At 44.5% G+C, this 13,503-nt stretch overlaps 3 protein-coding genes across 5 annotated transcripts in view; 1 reads left to right on the plus strand and 2 right to left on the minus strand.

Annotated features, from left to right (window-relative positions):
- Positions 1-13,503, minus strand: part of IQCK (IQ motif containing K) — a 959,718-nt gene that overhangs the window by 264,852 nt on the left and 681,363 nt on the right. The window lies entirely within an intron of this gene.
- The window catches only part of GDE1 (glycerophosphodiester phosphodiesterase 1), a 241,834-nt gene that overhangs the window by 149,760 nt on the left and 78,571 nt on the right, over positions 1-13,503 (plus strand). The window lies entirely within an intron of this gene.
- The window catches only part of VPS35L (VPS35 endosomal protein sorting factor like), a 149,534-nt gene that overhangs the window by 113,653 nt on the left and 22,378 nt on the right, over positions 1-13,503 (minus strand). For all 3 annotated transcript variants that reach the window (XR_007722281.1, XM_050775005.1, XM_050775006.1), the window contains exons 6-7: positions 12,247-12,323; positions 9,719-9,847 (exon numbers count right to left, since the gene is read on the minus strand). Coding sequence is in view for 2 of the 3 variants with exons in the window: in XM_050775005.1 (XP_050630962.1) it covers positions 9,719-9,847; positions 12,247-12,323 (206 nt within the window). In the remaining variant the exon portion in view is untranslated. The remainder of the gene's footprint in view (positions 1-9,718; positions 9,848-12,246; positions 12,324-13,503) is intronic.

Here is a 13,503-nt window from a genome sequence, read left to right on the forward strand (position 1 = left end):
CGCCTCAGCCTCCTGAGTAGCTGGGACTATAGGTATGTACCACCATGGCTGGCTAATTTTTTTTTCTTTAATTTTATGTAGAGGCAGGTTCTCACTATGTTGCTTAGGCTGGTCTTGAACTCCTGCCCTCAAGCAATCCTTCCACCTCAGCCTCCCAAAGTGCTGGAAATACAGGTGGTGAGCCCCTGCACCCAGCCAACACATTCAGAACTGTTTTTCTGAGTACTCATCTGCTATTTAGTGTTCAGGACTCTTCATGGAAGACTGAAGTCACACAATGTGGCCCCAAACACCTTAGATTAAGTTATCTTTTATCATCAGAAACAGAAAAGCTCTTTCTAGAACTAAATTTAATGCCATGCCCTAAAGTCTTTACACATACAAAAGTCAGCATAAGGAATTAAATAACTGCTACACTTCATCACCCCAACGGTTGACCCTCAGAAAGAAAAATGTCATTTAAAAATTAAAAAAAAAAGATGTTCAGACATTTAGAAAGGATTATTTAATATGCAATTCCAATATGCAGAGAATGGTGAGAACGTTCACCATGTCAAGAGATAGGTTGACATGTGTTTTCAGTTTGGTGTTGTTACCCAACATCTAAATTGTTAGAGTCACCAAGTTTCTCCATAGCATTGCAGGCTTAAAAGTAAACAATGTGTCTGATTTGCGAAACATCCTCTTACAGCCCAGATGTTATTTGGGGGTGGGGAGGAATGTAAGCTGTAAAAGCAATAGTGCTGACACCAAACGTGGCAATTGGATGTATGAGGAATTCCATTTCCTGACACCTCGCTCTGCGATTTTCATATGCCCTTTGTGAGAGTTCCAACTTAAACAACTGCCCCATGAGATTTCAAGGCTGGAAAAAGCTAACAACTCCAAATCTTAGAGACTGTTTACAATACACAGTTCTCGGTTCCTAGGGATGTGACATCTCTGAGTTCTACCAAGAGCTGGGCTTGCACCGTCTCTCAGCGATGAGTTACCGCCCACTGGTGAGGTGAGAGAGAGAGAATTTAAACAGAGGATTTCAAATTAAACACAGCTGGGGCTTTCCAAACATCTGTGCATTGATTTTCTCCCAAGCTGGTTTCATAGAACATATATTTTATAAAGGACAACAGGAACAAGATTTTGTTTTTAATCCAAAGTTAAAGCTATAATGATCTTATACACTGAAGTTACTTTTTAAATTACTGTTTTGAAGATGCCACAGTTTTTAAAGCTTTGGTGCCGCTTCCTAAACTTGTCTGATAAGAATCAGGTAACCCAGGTATGTGTTAACAATACAAATCCCAGCTGGGCGTGGTGGTTCACACCACTAATCCCAGCACCTTGGGAGGCTGAGGCAGGAAGATCGCCTGAGCCCAGGAGTTTGAGACCAGCCTGGGCAACGTAGTGAGACCCCAGTTTCTACAAAAAATACAAAAATTATCCAGGCATGGTGGTGTGTGCCTGTAGCCCTAACTACTCAGGAGGCTGAGGTGGGAGAATCACTTGAGTGAGGGAAGCAGAGGTTGCAGTGAGCTGAGACCGCCCCACTACGCTCTAGCCTGGAAGACAGAGCAAGAACCTGTCTCAAAAAAAAAAAGGTTAAAAAAATTTGAATAGCCAGAACAAATGCATACATTCAAAGATGACCTGAGTAGGAAGGAAAGAAGTAGACCATTATTATCCAGAATACATTTTAAAAATCCCAAAACTCAGTACGAAAAACACAGGTAACAAAATGGAAAAATGGGCAAAAGAAATCAGCAAAGGGCATTTTACAAAAAAGGAAACCCCCATGGCCTATAAATATGTGAAAAGATGCTCATTTTTATTAGTAATCGAGGAACTGCAGATTAAAACCACAAGAAAATACGACTGGAAAAATTAAAATAGAAAATCTGCTCATCCCAAATGGTGGTAGAATGTTGAATCGCACAGACTCTCACACGCCCACATGCTACTACAAGCGTATGTTGGCACAGCTACTATGGAAAATAACTTAGCATTATCTGGAAAAGCTGAAGAGGCACAGAGCAGTTCTACTCTTAGGTATAGGCTCTTATCTAGAGAAAAGCTTTACATGGGCACCAGCAGACGTGACCGAGCGTGCTCACAGCGACATCGTCCATGTAGTGAAAAAAGAAAAGAGCCAGATGCTCATCAACAGATGGCAAAATTTATGCATCAGAAGATGATTTCATACTCAATGCAATCCCTGTCAGAATCCCAAAAGGTTTTTTTTTTTATTTTGTAAAAATTGACAAGCTGATCCTAAAATTCATACAGAAATGCAAAGGGCCCAGAACAGTGAAAATAATTAAAAGAAGAAGAAGAAAGTTAAAAGACTTATCCAACCCAGGCCAGGTGTGGTGGCTCATGCCTGTAATCCCAGCACTTTAGCGGGCCAAACTGGGTGGATCACCTGAGGTCAGGAGTTTGAATAGAGACTAGCCTGGCCAACGTGGTGAAAAACCATCTCTACTAAAAATACAAAAATCAGCTGGGCATGGTGGCAGGCGCCTGTAATCCCAGCTACTCGGGAGGCTGAGGCAGGAGAATCGCTCGAATCTGGGAGGTTAAGGTTTCAGTGAGCTAAGCCAAGATGGTGCCACTGCACTCCAGCCTGGACAACAGAGCACGACTCTGTCTCAAAAAAAAAAAAAAAAAAGACTTATATTACCCAGTTTCAAACTTGCTATAATGCCATAGTCATCAAAACAATGTGGAATTGGCCAGGCACAGTGATTCATGCCTTTAATCTCAGCACTTTGGAAGGCCGAGGTGGGCAGATCACTTGAAGTCAGGAATTCGAGACCAGCCTGGCCAACATGGTGAAACCCCACTTCTGCTAAAAATACAAAAATTAGCCAGGTGCGGTGGCGCGCACCTATAATCTCAGCTACTGGGGAGGCTGAGTCATGAGAATTGCTTGAACCTGGGAGGCAAAGGTTGGAGCAAGCAAAGATCACGCCACTGCACTCCAGCCCGGGTGACAGAGCAAGACTCTGTCTCACAATGTGGAACTGGCATAATGATTGACTAATGTCAGTAGAATGACAGTGAGAGTCCAGAAGTAAACCTTTACATTTATGGTTGATTGATTTTGGTTTTTTTGTTTTTTAAGTAGTCTGAGTTTGCCACCAGTGGTCAATTTTTTTTTTTTTTTTTTTTTGAGATGGAGTTTCGCTCTTGTTTCCCAGGCTGGAGTGCAATGGCATGATCTCGGCTCACCGCAACCTCCGCCTCTCGGGTTCAAGTGATTCTCCTGCCTCAGCCTCCCAAGTAGCTGGGATTACAGGCATGCGCCACTGCACCCAGCCAATTCTGTATTTTCAGTAGAGACGGGGTTTCTCCATGTTGGTTAGGTTGGTCTTGAACTCCTGACCTCAGGTGATCCGCCCACCTCGGCCCCCAAAGTGCTGGGATTACAGGCATGAGCCACCATGCCCAGCCTTGGTCAACTGATTTTTAACAAAAGTGCCAAGATCTCAGTAGAGAAAAACATAGTCAATATGGTTTGGCTCTGTGTCCCCACCCAAATCTCATGTCGAATTGTAATCCCCAGTATTGGAGGAGAGGCCTGGTGGGAGGTAACTGAACCATGAGGGTAGACCTCCCCCTTGCTGTTCCTATGATACAGTTCTCGTGAGATCTGGTTGTTTGAAAACCTGTGTCACCTCCCTGTTCGTGCTCTCTCGCTCTCTCTCTCTCTCTCTCCTGCTCTGCTATAGAAAGATGTACCTGCTTCCCTTTTGCCTTCCGCCATGATTTTAAGTTTCTTGAGGCCTCCCCAGCCATGCTTCCTATACGGCCTGTAGAACTGTGAGTCAATTAAACCTCTTTTCTTCATAAATTACCCAGCCTCAGGTAGTTCTTTACAGCAATGCAAGAATGGACTAATACAATAGTCTTTTCAACAAATGTTGCTGAGACAACTGTAGCTCCACATGCAAATAAAATTTATTTAGATCCTTACCTTATAGCATATATAAATAGTAATTCAAAATGAACCATTGACCTAAATGTAAGTGCTAAAATTATAAAACTTCTAGAAGAAAACAAAGAAAAAAATCTTCATGACCTTGAGCTAGGCAAAGAGTTCTTAGATAAAACTACAAAAGCATAAGCTAAAATGAGAAAATTGATGAATGAAGCTAAAAGTAAAAACTTCTGACTGGGCACAGTGGCTCATACCTGTAATCCCAGCACTTTGGGAGGCCAACACGGGTGGATCATTTGAGGTCAGGAGTTCGAGACCAGCCTGGCCAACATGGCCAAACCCCGTCTCTACTAAAAATACAAAAATTAGCTGGGCATGGTAGCAGGCGCCTGTAATCCCAGCTACTCAAGAGGCTGAGGCACGAGAATCACTTGAACACAGGAAGCGGAGGTTGCAGTGAGCTGAGATCATGCCACTGCACTCCAGCCTGGGCAACAAGAGCGAAACTCTGTCTCAATCAACCAGTCAGTCAATAAAAACTGCACTTCAAAGACACAATTATGGCCGGGCGCGGTGGCTCAAGCCTGTAATCCCAGCACTTTGGGAGGCCGAGGCAGGCGGATCACAAGGTCAGGAGATCGAGACCACAGTGAAACCCCGTCTCTACTAAAAATACAAAAAATTAGCCGGGCGCGGTGGCGGGCGCCTGTAGTCCTAGCTACTCAGGAGGCTGAGGCAGGAGAATGGCGTGAACCCAGGAGGCGGAGCTTGCAGTGAGCCGAGATCGCGCCACTGCACTCCAGCCTGGGCAACAGCGTGAGACTCCGTCTCAAAAAAAAAAAAAAAAAAAAAGACACAATTATGAAAACAAAAAGACAAGTCACAGACTAGGAGATCACATACTTGACAAAGAAATAGTATAAAAAACATATAAAGAATTGTTACAACTGGCCAGGTGCATGGCTCATGCCTGTAATCCTAGCACTTTAGGAGGCCAAGATGAAAGGACTGCTTGAGCACAGGAGTTTGAGACCAGCCTGGACAACAAAGTAAAACCCTCTGTTTCTACAAAAAATTTAAAAATTAGTTGGGTGTGGCAGCTACCAGGGAGGCTGAGGTGGGAGGACCACTTGAACCCGGGAGGTCAAGGCTATAGTGAGCTGTGATGGCAACACTACACTCCATCTGGAGTCACAGAGCAAGACCCTGCCTCTTGAGGAAAAAAAATTTGTTACAACTCAACCAAATAATACAACTTTTAAATGAAGAGGCCTTGAATAGACATTTCACTGTAGATATACAAATGGCTAATAAGCATGTACAAAGATGTTCAACATCACTGTTAGGGATATGCAAAGTAAAACCACAATGAGGTACCACTTCAAACCCACCAGGATGGTAGGATGGTTATAACAGAGGTGATAGGCCAGGTGTGATGGCTCAGGCCTGTAATCCCAGTGCTTTGGGAGGCTGAGATGGGAAGATCACTTGAAGCCAGGAATTCAAGACCAGACTGAGCAACACAGCATAGCCCTGTCTCTACAAAAAAAATTTTTTAAATAAACTGGGCATGGTTGTGGCCAATTGTATTCCCAGCTACTCAGGAGGCTGAGGTGGGAGGATCGCTTGAGGCCAGAGTTTGAGGCTGGAGTGAGCTATGATCGCACCACTGCACTCCAGCCTGGGTGACAGAGACCCTGTCTCAAACAAACAAACAAAAAGAAAACAGAAAAAAAGACGGACAATGCCGAGTGTCAGAAGATATGGAGGAATTAGAACCCTCAGATAAATGGTGCAGCCATTTGGAAAACAGTTTGGCAGTTTCTCAACAAGTTAATCCTAACATACCATATGACCCAGCAATTCCATTCCTAAAATTTTACCTAACAGTAATAAAAACGTAAGTCCACACAAACAATGGTATGCAAATGCGTACAGCAGCATTATTCATAACAGCCAGAGAGTGGGAACAACCCAAATGCCCATCAACTTGTTAAGATAACCACACATTAGAATACGATTCAGCAGGCCGGGCGCGGTGGCTCAGGCCTGTAATCCCAGCACTTTGGGAGGCCGAGACGGGCGGATCACTAGGTCAGGAGATCGAGACCATCCTGGCTAACACGGTGAAACCCCGTCTCTACTAAAAAATACAAAAAACTAGCCGGGCGAGGTGGCGGGCGCCTGTAGTCCCAGCTACTCAGGAGGCTGAGACAGGAGAATGGCCCGAACCCGGGAGGCGGAGCTTGCAGTGAGCTGAGATCCGGCCACTGCACTCCAGCCTGGGCAACAGAGCGAGACTCCGTCTCAAAAAAAAAAAAAAAAAAAAAAAAAAAGAATACGATTCAGCAGTGAAAAGGAACAAAGTATCCACACGTGATACAATGTGGATGAACCTCAAACATATTATAGTAAAGAAAATAATCCAATTAAAAAATGGCCAAAAGAGCTGAAGAGACATTTCTCAAAAGATGATACACAAATTAGCCAAGAAGTATATGAAAATATGCTCAGCATCACTCATCATCAGGGGAATCATCAAATGAAAACCACATGAAAATGGCTACTATCAAAAAGACGAAAATAGGCTGGGCATGGTGGTATGTGCCTATAGTCCCAGCTACTTGGGAGGCTGAGGTGGGAGGATCACTTGAGTCTGGGATTTCTAGGCTGTAATGCAGTGTGATCGCGCCTGTGAGCAGCCACTGCACTCCAGCCTGGGCAACCTCATCTCTTAAGAAAAAGAAAAAAAATGCAGATGAGAATACAAAGAAAACTCTTTTTTTTTTTTTTTGAGACAGAGTTTTGCTCTTGTCGCCCATGCTGGAATGCAATGGTGAAATCTTGGCTCACTGCAACCTCCGCCTCCTGGGTTCAAGTGATTCTCCTGTCTCAGCCTCCCAAGTAGCTGGGATTACAGGCACCTGCCACCATGCCCAGCTAATTTTTGTATTCCTAGTAGAGATGGGGTTTCACTATGTTGGCCAGGCTGGTCTCGAACTCCTGACCTCAGGTGATCCACCCACCTCAGCCTCCCAAAGTGCTGGGATTACAGGCGTGAGCCACCGCGCCCAGCCGAAAAGGGAACTCTTATACACTGTGGGTGGAAATGCAAATTAGTGTAACAATTCTAGAAAACAGTATGGAAATTTCTCAAAAAACTAAAAATAGAACTACCATATGATGTAGCAATCCCACAACTAGGTTATCATCTAAAGAAAAAGAAATCAGTATATCAAAGAAATTATCAGCAGTACCATGTTTATTGCAGCGCTATTCACAATAGCTAAGATATGAAATCAATCTACATGTACATAAATGGATGAATGGATAAAGAAAACGTGGTACACACACAGGAATATTATTTGGCCATAAAAAAATGAAACTCTGTAATTCACAGCAACACGAATGAGCCTGGAAACCATCAAGTTAAGTGAAACAGGCACAGAAAGATAAATACTGCATGTCCTCACTCACATGTGGGAGCCATGAAAGTTGAGTTCATAGAAGTAGAGAGTAGAACAGCGATGACTAGAGGCAGAGGCTGGGAAGGGTAAGGGCAAAGGGAGAACAAAGAGGTTGGTTAATGGGTACAAAATTACAGCTACACAGGAGGAATAAGTTCTAGTGTTCAATAGCACCTAGAGTGGCTATAGTTCAAAATGTATTGCGTATTTTCTGTTTTTTTTTTTTTTTTTTTTTTTTTTTTTTTTGAGACAATCTCACTCTGTCACCCAGGCTGGAGTGCAGCGGTGCGATCTCGGCTCACTGCAACCTCCACCTCCCACTTTCAAGCAATTCTCGTGCCTCAGCCTCCCAAGTAACTGGGATTACAGGTGTGTCCCACCAGGCCCAGCTTATTGTGTATTTTCAAATAGCTAGAGGAGAAGATTTTGAATGTTCCCAACACAAAGAAATTAGAGATGTTTGAGGTGATGAATATGCTAAATTACTTGGATTTGATCATTACACACGGGATACATGTATCAAAATATCACTTTGTACCCCATAAATATGTAGAATTATTACATATCAATTAAAAAGGCACATTATACTACGTGAGAGAAGTCAGATCCAAAAGATTATCTACGAATAATCCCATGTATATGAAATGTCCAGGAAAGGCAGATTTACAGAACCAGAAAACAGACTTGTAGTTTTCTGGGGTCGGGTATGGCAGTGGGATTTGATTACAAACAGGCTTGGGGGAATCTGGGGAGGTATACAAATGTTTTAAAACTAGATTGTGTGATAGTTGCACAACTCTATACGTTTAGTAAAAAAATCACTGAATTACACACTTATAATGGGTGGACTTTATGATATGTAAAATATGCCTTAGTAAAGGAGCCACCAGGTACCCCTCCCCCCCACACACAGAACAACTTTACTATACAGCAAATTAGCCTGGCTAATTTTTGTATTTTTAGTAGAGACGGGTTTCACCATGTTGGCCAGGCTGGTCTCAAACTCCTGGGCTCAAGTGATCCACCCACCTCAGCCTCCCAACATGCTGGGATTACAGATGTGAGCCACTGCACCCGGCCTTGACTCTGTGTTTTGGATAAAGAAGGCAGTCCTTAATGTATTGTAGAATCGTTACTATTAGCCAGATGTGGAGTTGATGAAGCACACTTATGATTATTTTGTTTGTGAAGACATGAATCAAATCTCCCCCAGATGTAAACCTCTTAGAAGACACGGTTCTAAACTACAATAATCTATGGAGAGATGCTGCCAATGCAAATATTGTGAAGAAGCACTTGCTAGTTCAGATAGTTTCTCACTGGAGACACTCAGCAAGCAACCGTCTCCACGGGCTCCCAGGATGAGAGGCCTGGCCTTTGGGACTATTTACTCTGTAAACTAACATCAGTGATTGAAGAGAATGGGCGTGGGCTTGCCTCCCATCATGAAACACCAAAGAAATCACCCCTACTATACAAGGAGTCATCTTAAAAGACTTCAAGTGTCCAGTGTGAAGACTCCCGGACTCTCCTGTCTTTCAAAAGAACAGGTGAGAAAACAAATGTCACATTATCATAACATGGAATGAGAATGGGATCTGTCCTTTTGAACTAAAATGGCAGTTCAGAAATCCTTTGTTGACTCTGCTCTGAAAATGATGATTTAATGAATTATTCCTTTCCAAATGTGCTTCTGAGCACATTTTGCTGAGATAGCCAGATCTTCAGGACCAAGAAATATAAGCTGTTTTCCACATAGTACTTGTTCTTGTGGTTCAAGAATTGTCACTGGCTTAACAAACTCATCAGCAAAGAAGATTCAATGTATGTACCTCTCCCAATGCTGTAAACTTCTCCTTGTCACATAAGTATGCATAATATGTCTGAAATATTCATTTATCAGGGACACACGTCATTAATCCCAAAGATACCAAGCCAATGCAGTCAAGGAATCCCAACAGAAAGTTGCCCAATCTTTAGTGTGTACAAATCATAAATGTGTCAGGGGTTGCACCATGGTTAATGTACTGCACAACACATGGGGTATCATCAATTCTGTAACCTAGAGTGAAGAGTGCTTCCTGGAGTTGTGCAGTGCACAACCTGTGCAGCTGCACATGGTGACCCTGAGATTAGCCATCTCAAAAAAACACAGATTCATAATCATGGCTTTTCACAGGAAGTATATGAAAAGGAAAGGGATGAAAAAACAAGGGTAAGACCCTGCAGGCAGGCCCCTGAAAACTCTAAGTCTCCACAGTGGAATTTTACATAGGAAATTCTGGGTGGGGGCGGGGGGATCACTAGATCTAACCTGGATGACTATTTTTAGAGCCTTCACTTTCTGGTCTGAGGCCCAGGCATCCTTCAGCGACTGGTTGAGCTCCTCTATGCGGTTCACGTAATCCTGCTGAGTCAAGTTCAACAGCTCCTTTTGGGAACCCTGTGGGGAGAAGGCAGAAGGTGAAGGCACAGCAGGAAAAATATTGCTCGACTACCACCCTTATAAAGAATACCAGGTATTGGCTGAGTTTTGGTCTCTAAATTTTCCTCATATCCCCACAAGGATTGACAGCTTTGCCTTGCGATTTGCAATCAAAGAGGTTCTTTTGAGTTTTCTGACAAAGATGGACAGAGTGCTGTGGGTTGACAGGCTGGCCTTGGAAGCAAGTCAGACCTAAGCCACCTCCCAGCTCAGTCACTGAGTAGCTGTGTGACCCTGGGTGAGCTACTTTCCTCTCAGAGCCTCACCTGTGAATTGAGGTAACAAGACTTACCTCATTCAACCAACTGTGGGTCTCCTGTGTGCAGGACACAGGACTAGATGCTCGAGAAACAAAGACATTTTTGCTCAAGATTCCCAAGCAATAAGACATGACAGGGTATTTCAGCACTAATGGAGCTTAAGATACTGAAGACAGATGGATATTAACTCAAACTGAGATAAATGCTCAGGAGAAAACGCAATTCTATGGGGATACATATACTGGATCTGAGGTGCCCATGGAAAAAAGCTCAACTGTTTCATGGGCTACTAAGGAAGAAAAATATGCTGATCACTGATGGGAACCAACTGAGAAACATATACCCCAATTTCAGAGATAGTCAAACGTGAGAGCAATGGTACATCTCAGACTGGGAGAAATATGGTAACAAAGAAATGAACTGTAAACTGTGATGGGGGGATCAGGAATGGTTTCCTGGAGAAGTGATACTTGAGACAAACTCTAAGGGGAGTAGAGGTACAGAAGAGTGTGGGGGTGTTAATTAGACCAAGGAGAGAGTAATCAGGACAGAAAGACAACCACAGCAAAAACCCTTGGCAGCTGAGCAAGGGATTGTCACGGGGATGAAATGGCCATGTAGGTAAAGACTTGGCACGGTCCCTGGTGCACAGCAGATGCTCCTTAGCCCTGGGCTGTTGTAAAGAGGCTCTTCACACAACTCACAGGAGTGAAGGTCATGTGAACACATATGATGAGACCTGGAACCAAATGTTTATATGTACATTTCCTACAATTCAAAATGAAAAACTCTTTATTAAAGAAATAAGAGTTGGCTGGGCATGGTGGCTCATGTCTGTAATCCCAGTACACTGGGAGGCCGAGGTGGGTGGATCACTTGAGGTCAGGAGTTCGAGATCAGCCTGGCCAACATCGTGGAACCCTTTCTCACCTAAAAATACAAAAAGTAGCTGGGCACGGTGGTGCGTGCCTGTAATCCCAGTTACTCAGGAGGTTGAGGCAGGAGAATTGCTTTAACCTAGGAGGCAGAGGTTGCAGTGAGCTGAGATCATACCACTGCACTCCAGCCTGGGTGACAGAGCAACCTGCAACCTCCATCTCTTGGGTTCAAGCAATTCTCCTACTTCAGCCTCCCGAGTAGCTGGGATTACAGGCGCCTACCACCGTGCCCAGCTAATTTTTGCATTTTTAGTAGCGATGGGGTTTCACCATGTTGGCCAGGCTGGTCTCGAACTCCGGACCTCAGGAGATCCTGCCTCGGTCTCCTAAAGTGCTGGGATTATAGGCGTGAGCCACCGTGCCCAGTCAAGATTGTTTTTTCAAGAAATTCTGTATTTGTTGGTTACATTTATGAATGTTTAAGTGTTGGCAAAAGACTCACTTTTTTTTCAAAGTACGTGTAGGCCAATTAAAAGATTCCTGTGGGCCATATCCAGCCAGCCCAAGCAGCGTCAGTTGCAAAGCAAAGTCTTTGTACTCCATAAGGCTACTTCTCAGGGAGGTGACTGCAGTTGGGTTTTTTTTTTTTTTTAGACAAAGTCTCGCTTTTTTGCCCAGGCTGGAATGCAGTGGCGTGATCTCAGCTCACCACAACCTCCGCCTCCCAGGTTTAAGCAATTCTCCTGCCTCATCCTCCCGAGTAGCTGGGATTACAGGCAGCCACCACCATGCTCAGCTGATTTTTATATTTTTAGTAGAGTCGGGGTTTCACCAGGTTGGCCAGGCTGGTCTCGAACTCCTGACCTCCCGTGATCCTCCCGCCTCAGCCTCCCAAAGTGGTGGGATTATAGGCATGAGCCACCGTGCCCAGCCTTGCAGCTGGTTTTTACCATAAGACACTGTCGCTAGGGGACCCAGGCTTGCTCAGGCATCACGATGAGAAAAGAGGCCTCTAGAAAAGCAGCCCCAGTCAGGCTTCCCGTGAGCTCGGCCAACTGCACGCTGGCATCCTTCCCTGGATGGAGTCATTGCCTTGGGAGGACTAAGCACAATGTGCAGCCCGGGAATTAATCAAAGAGCAGCCACCGAGGTTGATCTCACTTGGCAGGAGGAAGGAAAAGCTCTCGCACTCCCTGCACCCCACAGATGACTTGCTCACCTCCTCAAAGTCATCCAGCTCCTCCAGCCGGGTCCGAACCTTCTCTGACATTGCCAGTGTGGCAGTCCCGGCTTTGCCTAAACAGAATGAATTTACATCACACAGGTGGCTTTTCTCCTGCACCAGTACCCCCAGGGGAGGCATCTTTCACTCTACACTTCATCGTGAATACAGACTCTGGGGAACGATTCCATTACAGAAAACTATCCTAGATTTTCAAAGCAACTTCCTTATGTAACCAGAGTTCCATCGAAACTTTTCCCACTTAGAAGCTGCCCCTGGGAGCCCAGTGGGCCAGCCTCGAAGAGGTTAACTGCTGCATTTGAGATTTACAAACTTTGCTCTGTATCATCTGTTTATTCCTAAAGAAAGGCGGTCCAGATAAGGATGCCAAAAATCCGTCATTTCATTGTTTTCTATGAACAAAAGGCCCTCTTAGGCTCTTACTCACAGCGTAGAATTGTGCTCTTCTGCTAACAAAACAACCATCTCACTGTCTACCCAGGGTGGAAACACTAGGGCTTCAAAGCCGTCTCTTCGAGCAAACAGGACTAGCTGTGCCTCCTTCCTGCATCTGTCAGCACAATTTCGCCATCAGCAGGGACTGCTGGAGGGATGAAGGAAAGGCCCCCAGGCCACAGGCCAGCCACAAGGCAGGGCAATGCATCTAGCTGACTGCTGCCCTCTGTGGCTGTCTATTTCAGAATCCTTCCCCATCTCCCATCTTAAAGGGGCCTCTGCTCTAGTACTTTTTCTTTTTTTTTTTTTTTTTTTGAGACAGGGTCTTACTCTGTCGCCCAGGCTGGAGTGCGGTGGCGCGACCTTGGCTCACTGTAACCTCCATCTCAAAAAAAAAAAAAAAGAAAGAAAGAGAAAAAAAAAAAAAAGAAATGTGGACTCAGGGTCAAGCTGCAGAACTCTTTTTGTAAGCCTGACAAATGTTTTAGGTTTTGAGAGTCACAAAGTGTCTGCTCCAACTACTCAACTCTACTGCTGTAGCACAAGAGCAGGCATAGATAATACGTAAACAAATTGATAGGGCTGTGTTCCAGTAAAACTGTACTTAACAAACAGGCAGTGGACCAGACTTGGCCTGCAGCATGCAGTCTACCAACCCCTGATCTGGGGATACCCCAGTAGTGGAATGCTGGATCAAAGGGTTGGCCCACTGTCTTAAACCCTTTCAGCTACTATCACAAAATACCAGCAAGTGGGTGGCTTACAAATAAGAGCAATGTATTTCTCGCAGTCCTAAAG

Source organism: Macaca thibetana, chromosome 20 (assembly GCF_024542745.1).
Source record: "Macaca thibetana thibetana isolate TM-01 chromosome 20, ASM2454274v1, whole genome shotgun sequence".
Lineage (NCBI taxonomy): Eukaryota > Metazoa > Chordata > Mammalia > Primates > Cercopithecidae > Macaca > Macaca thibetana.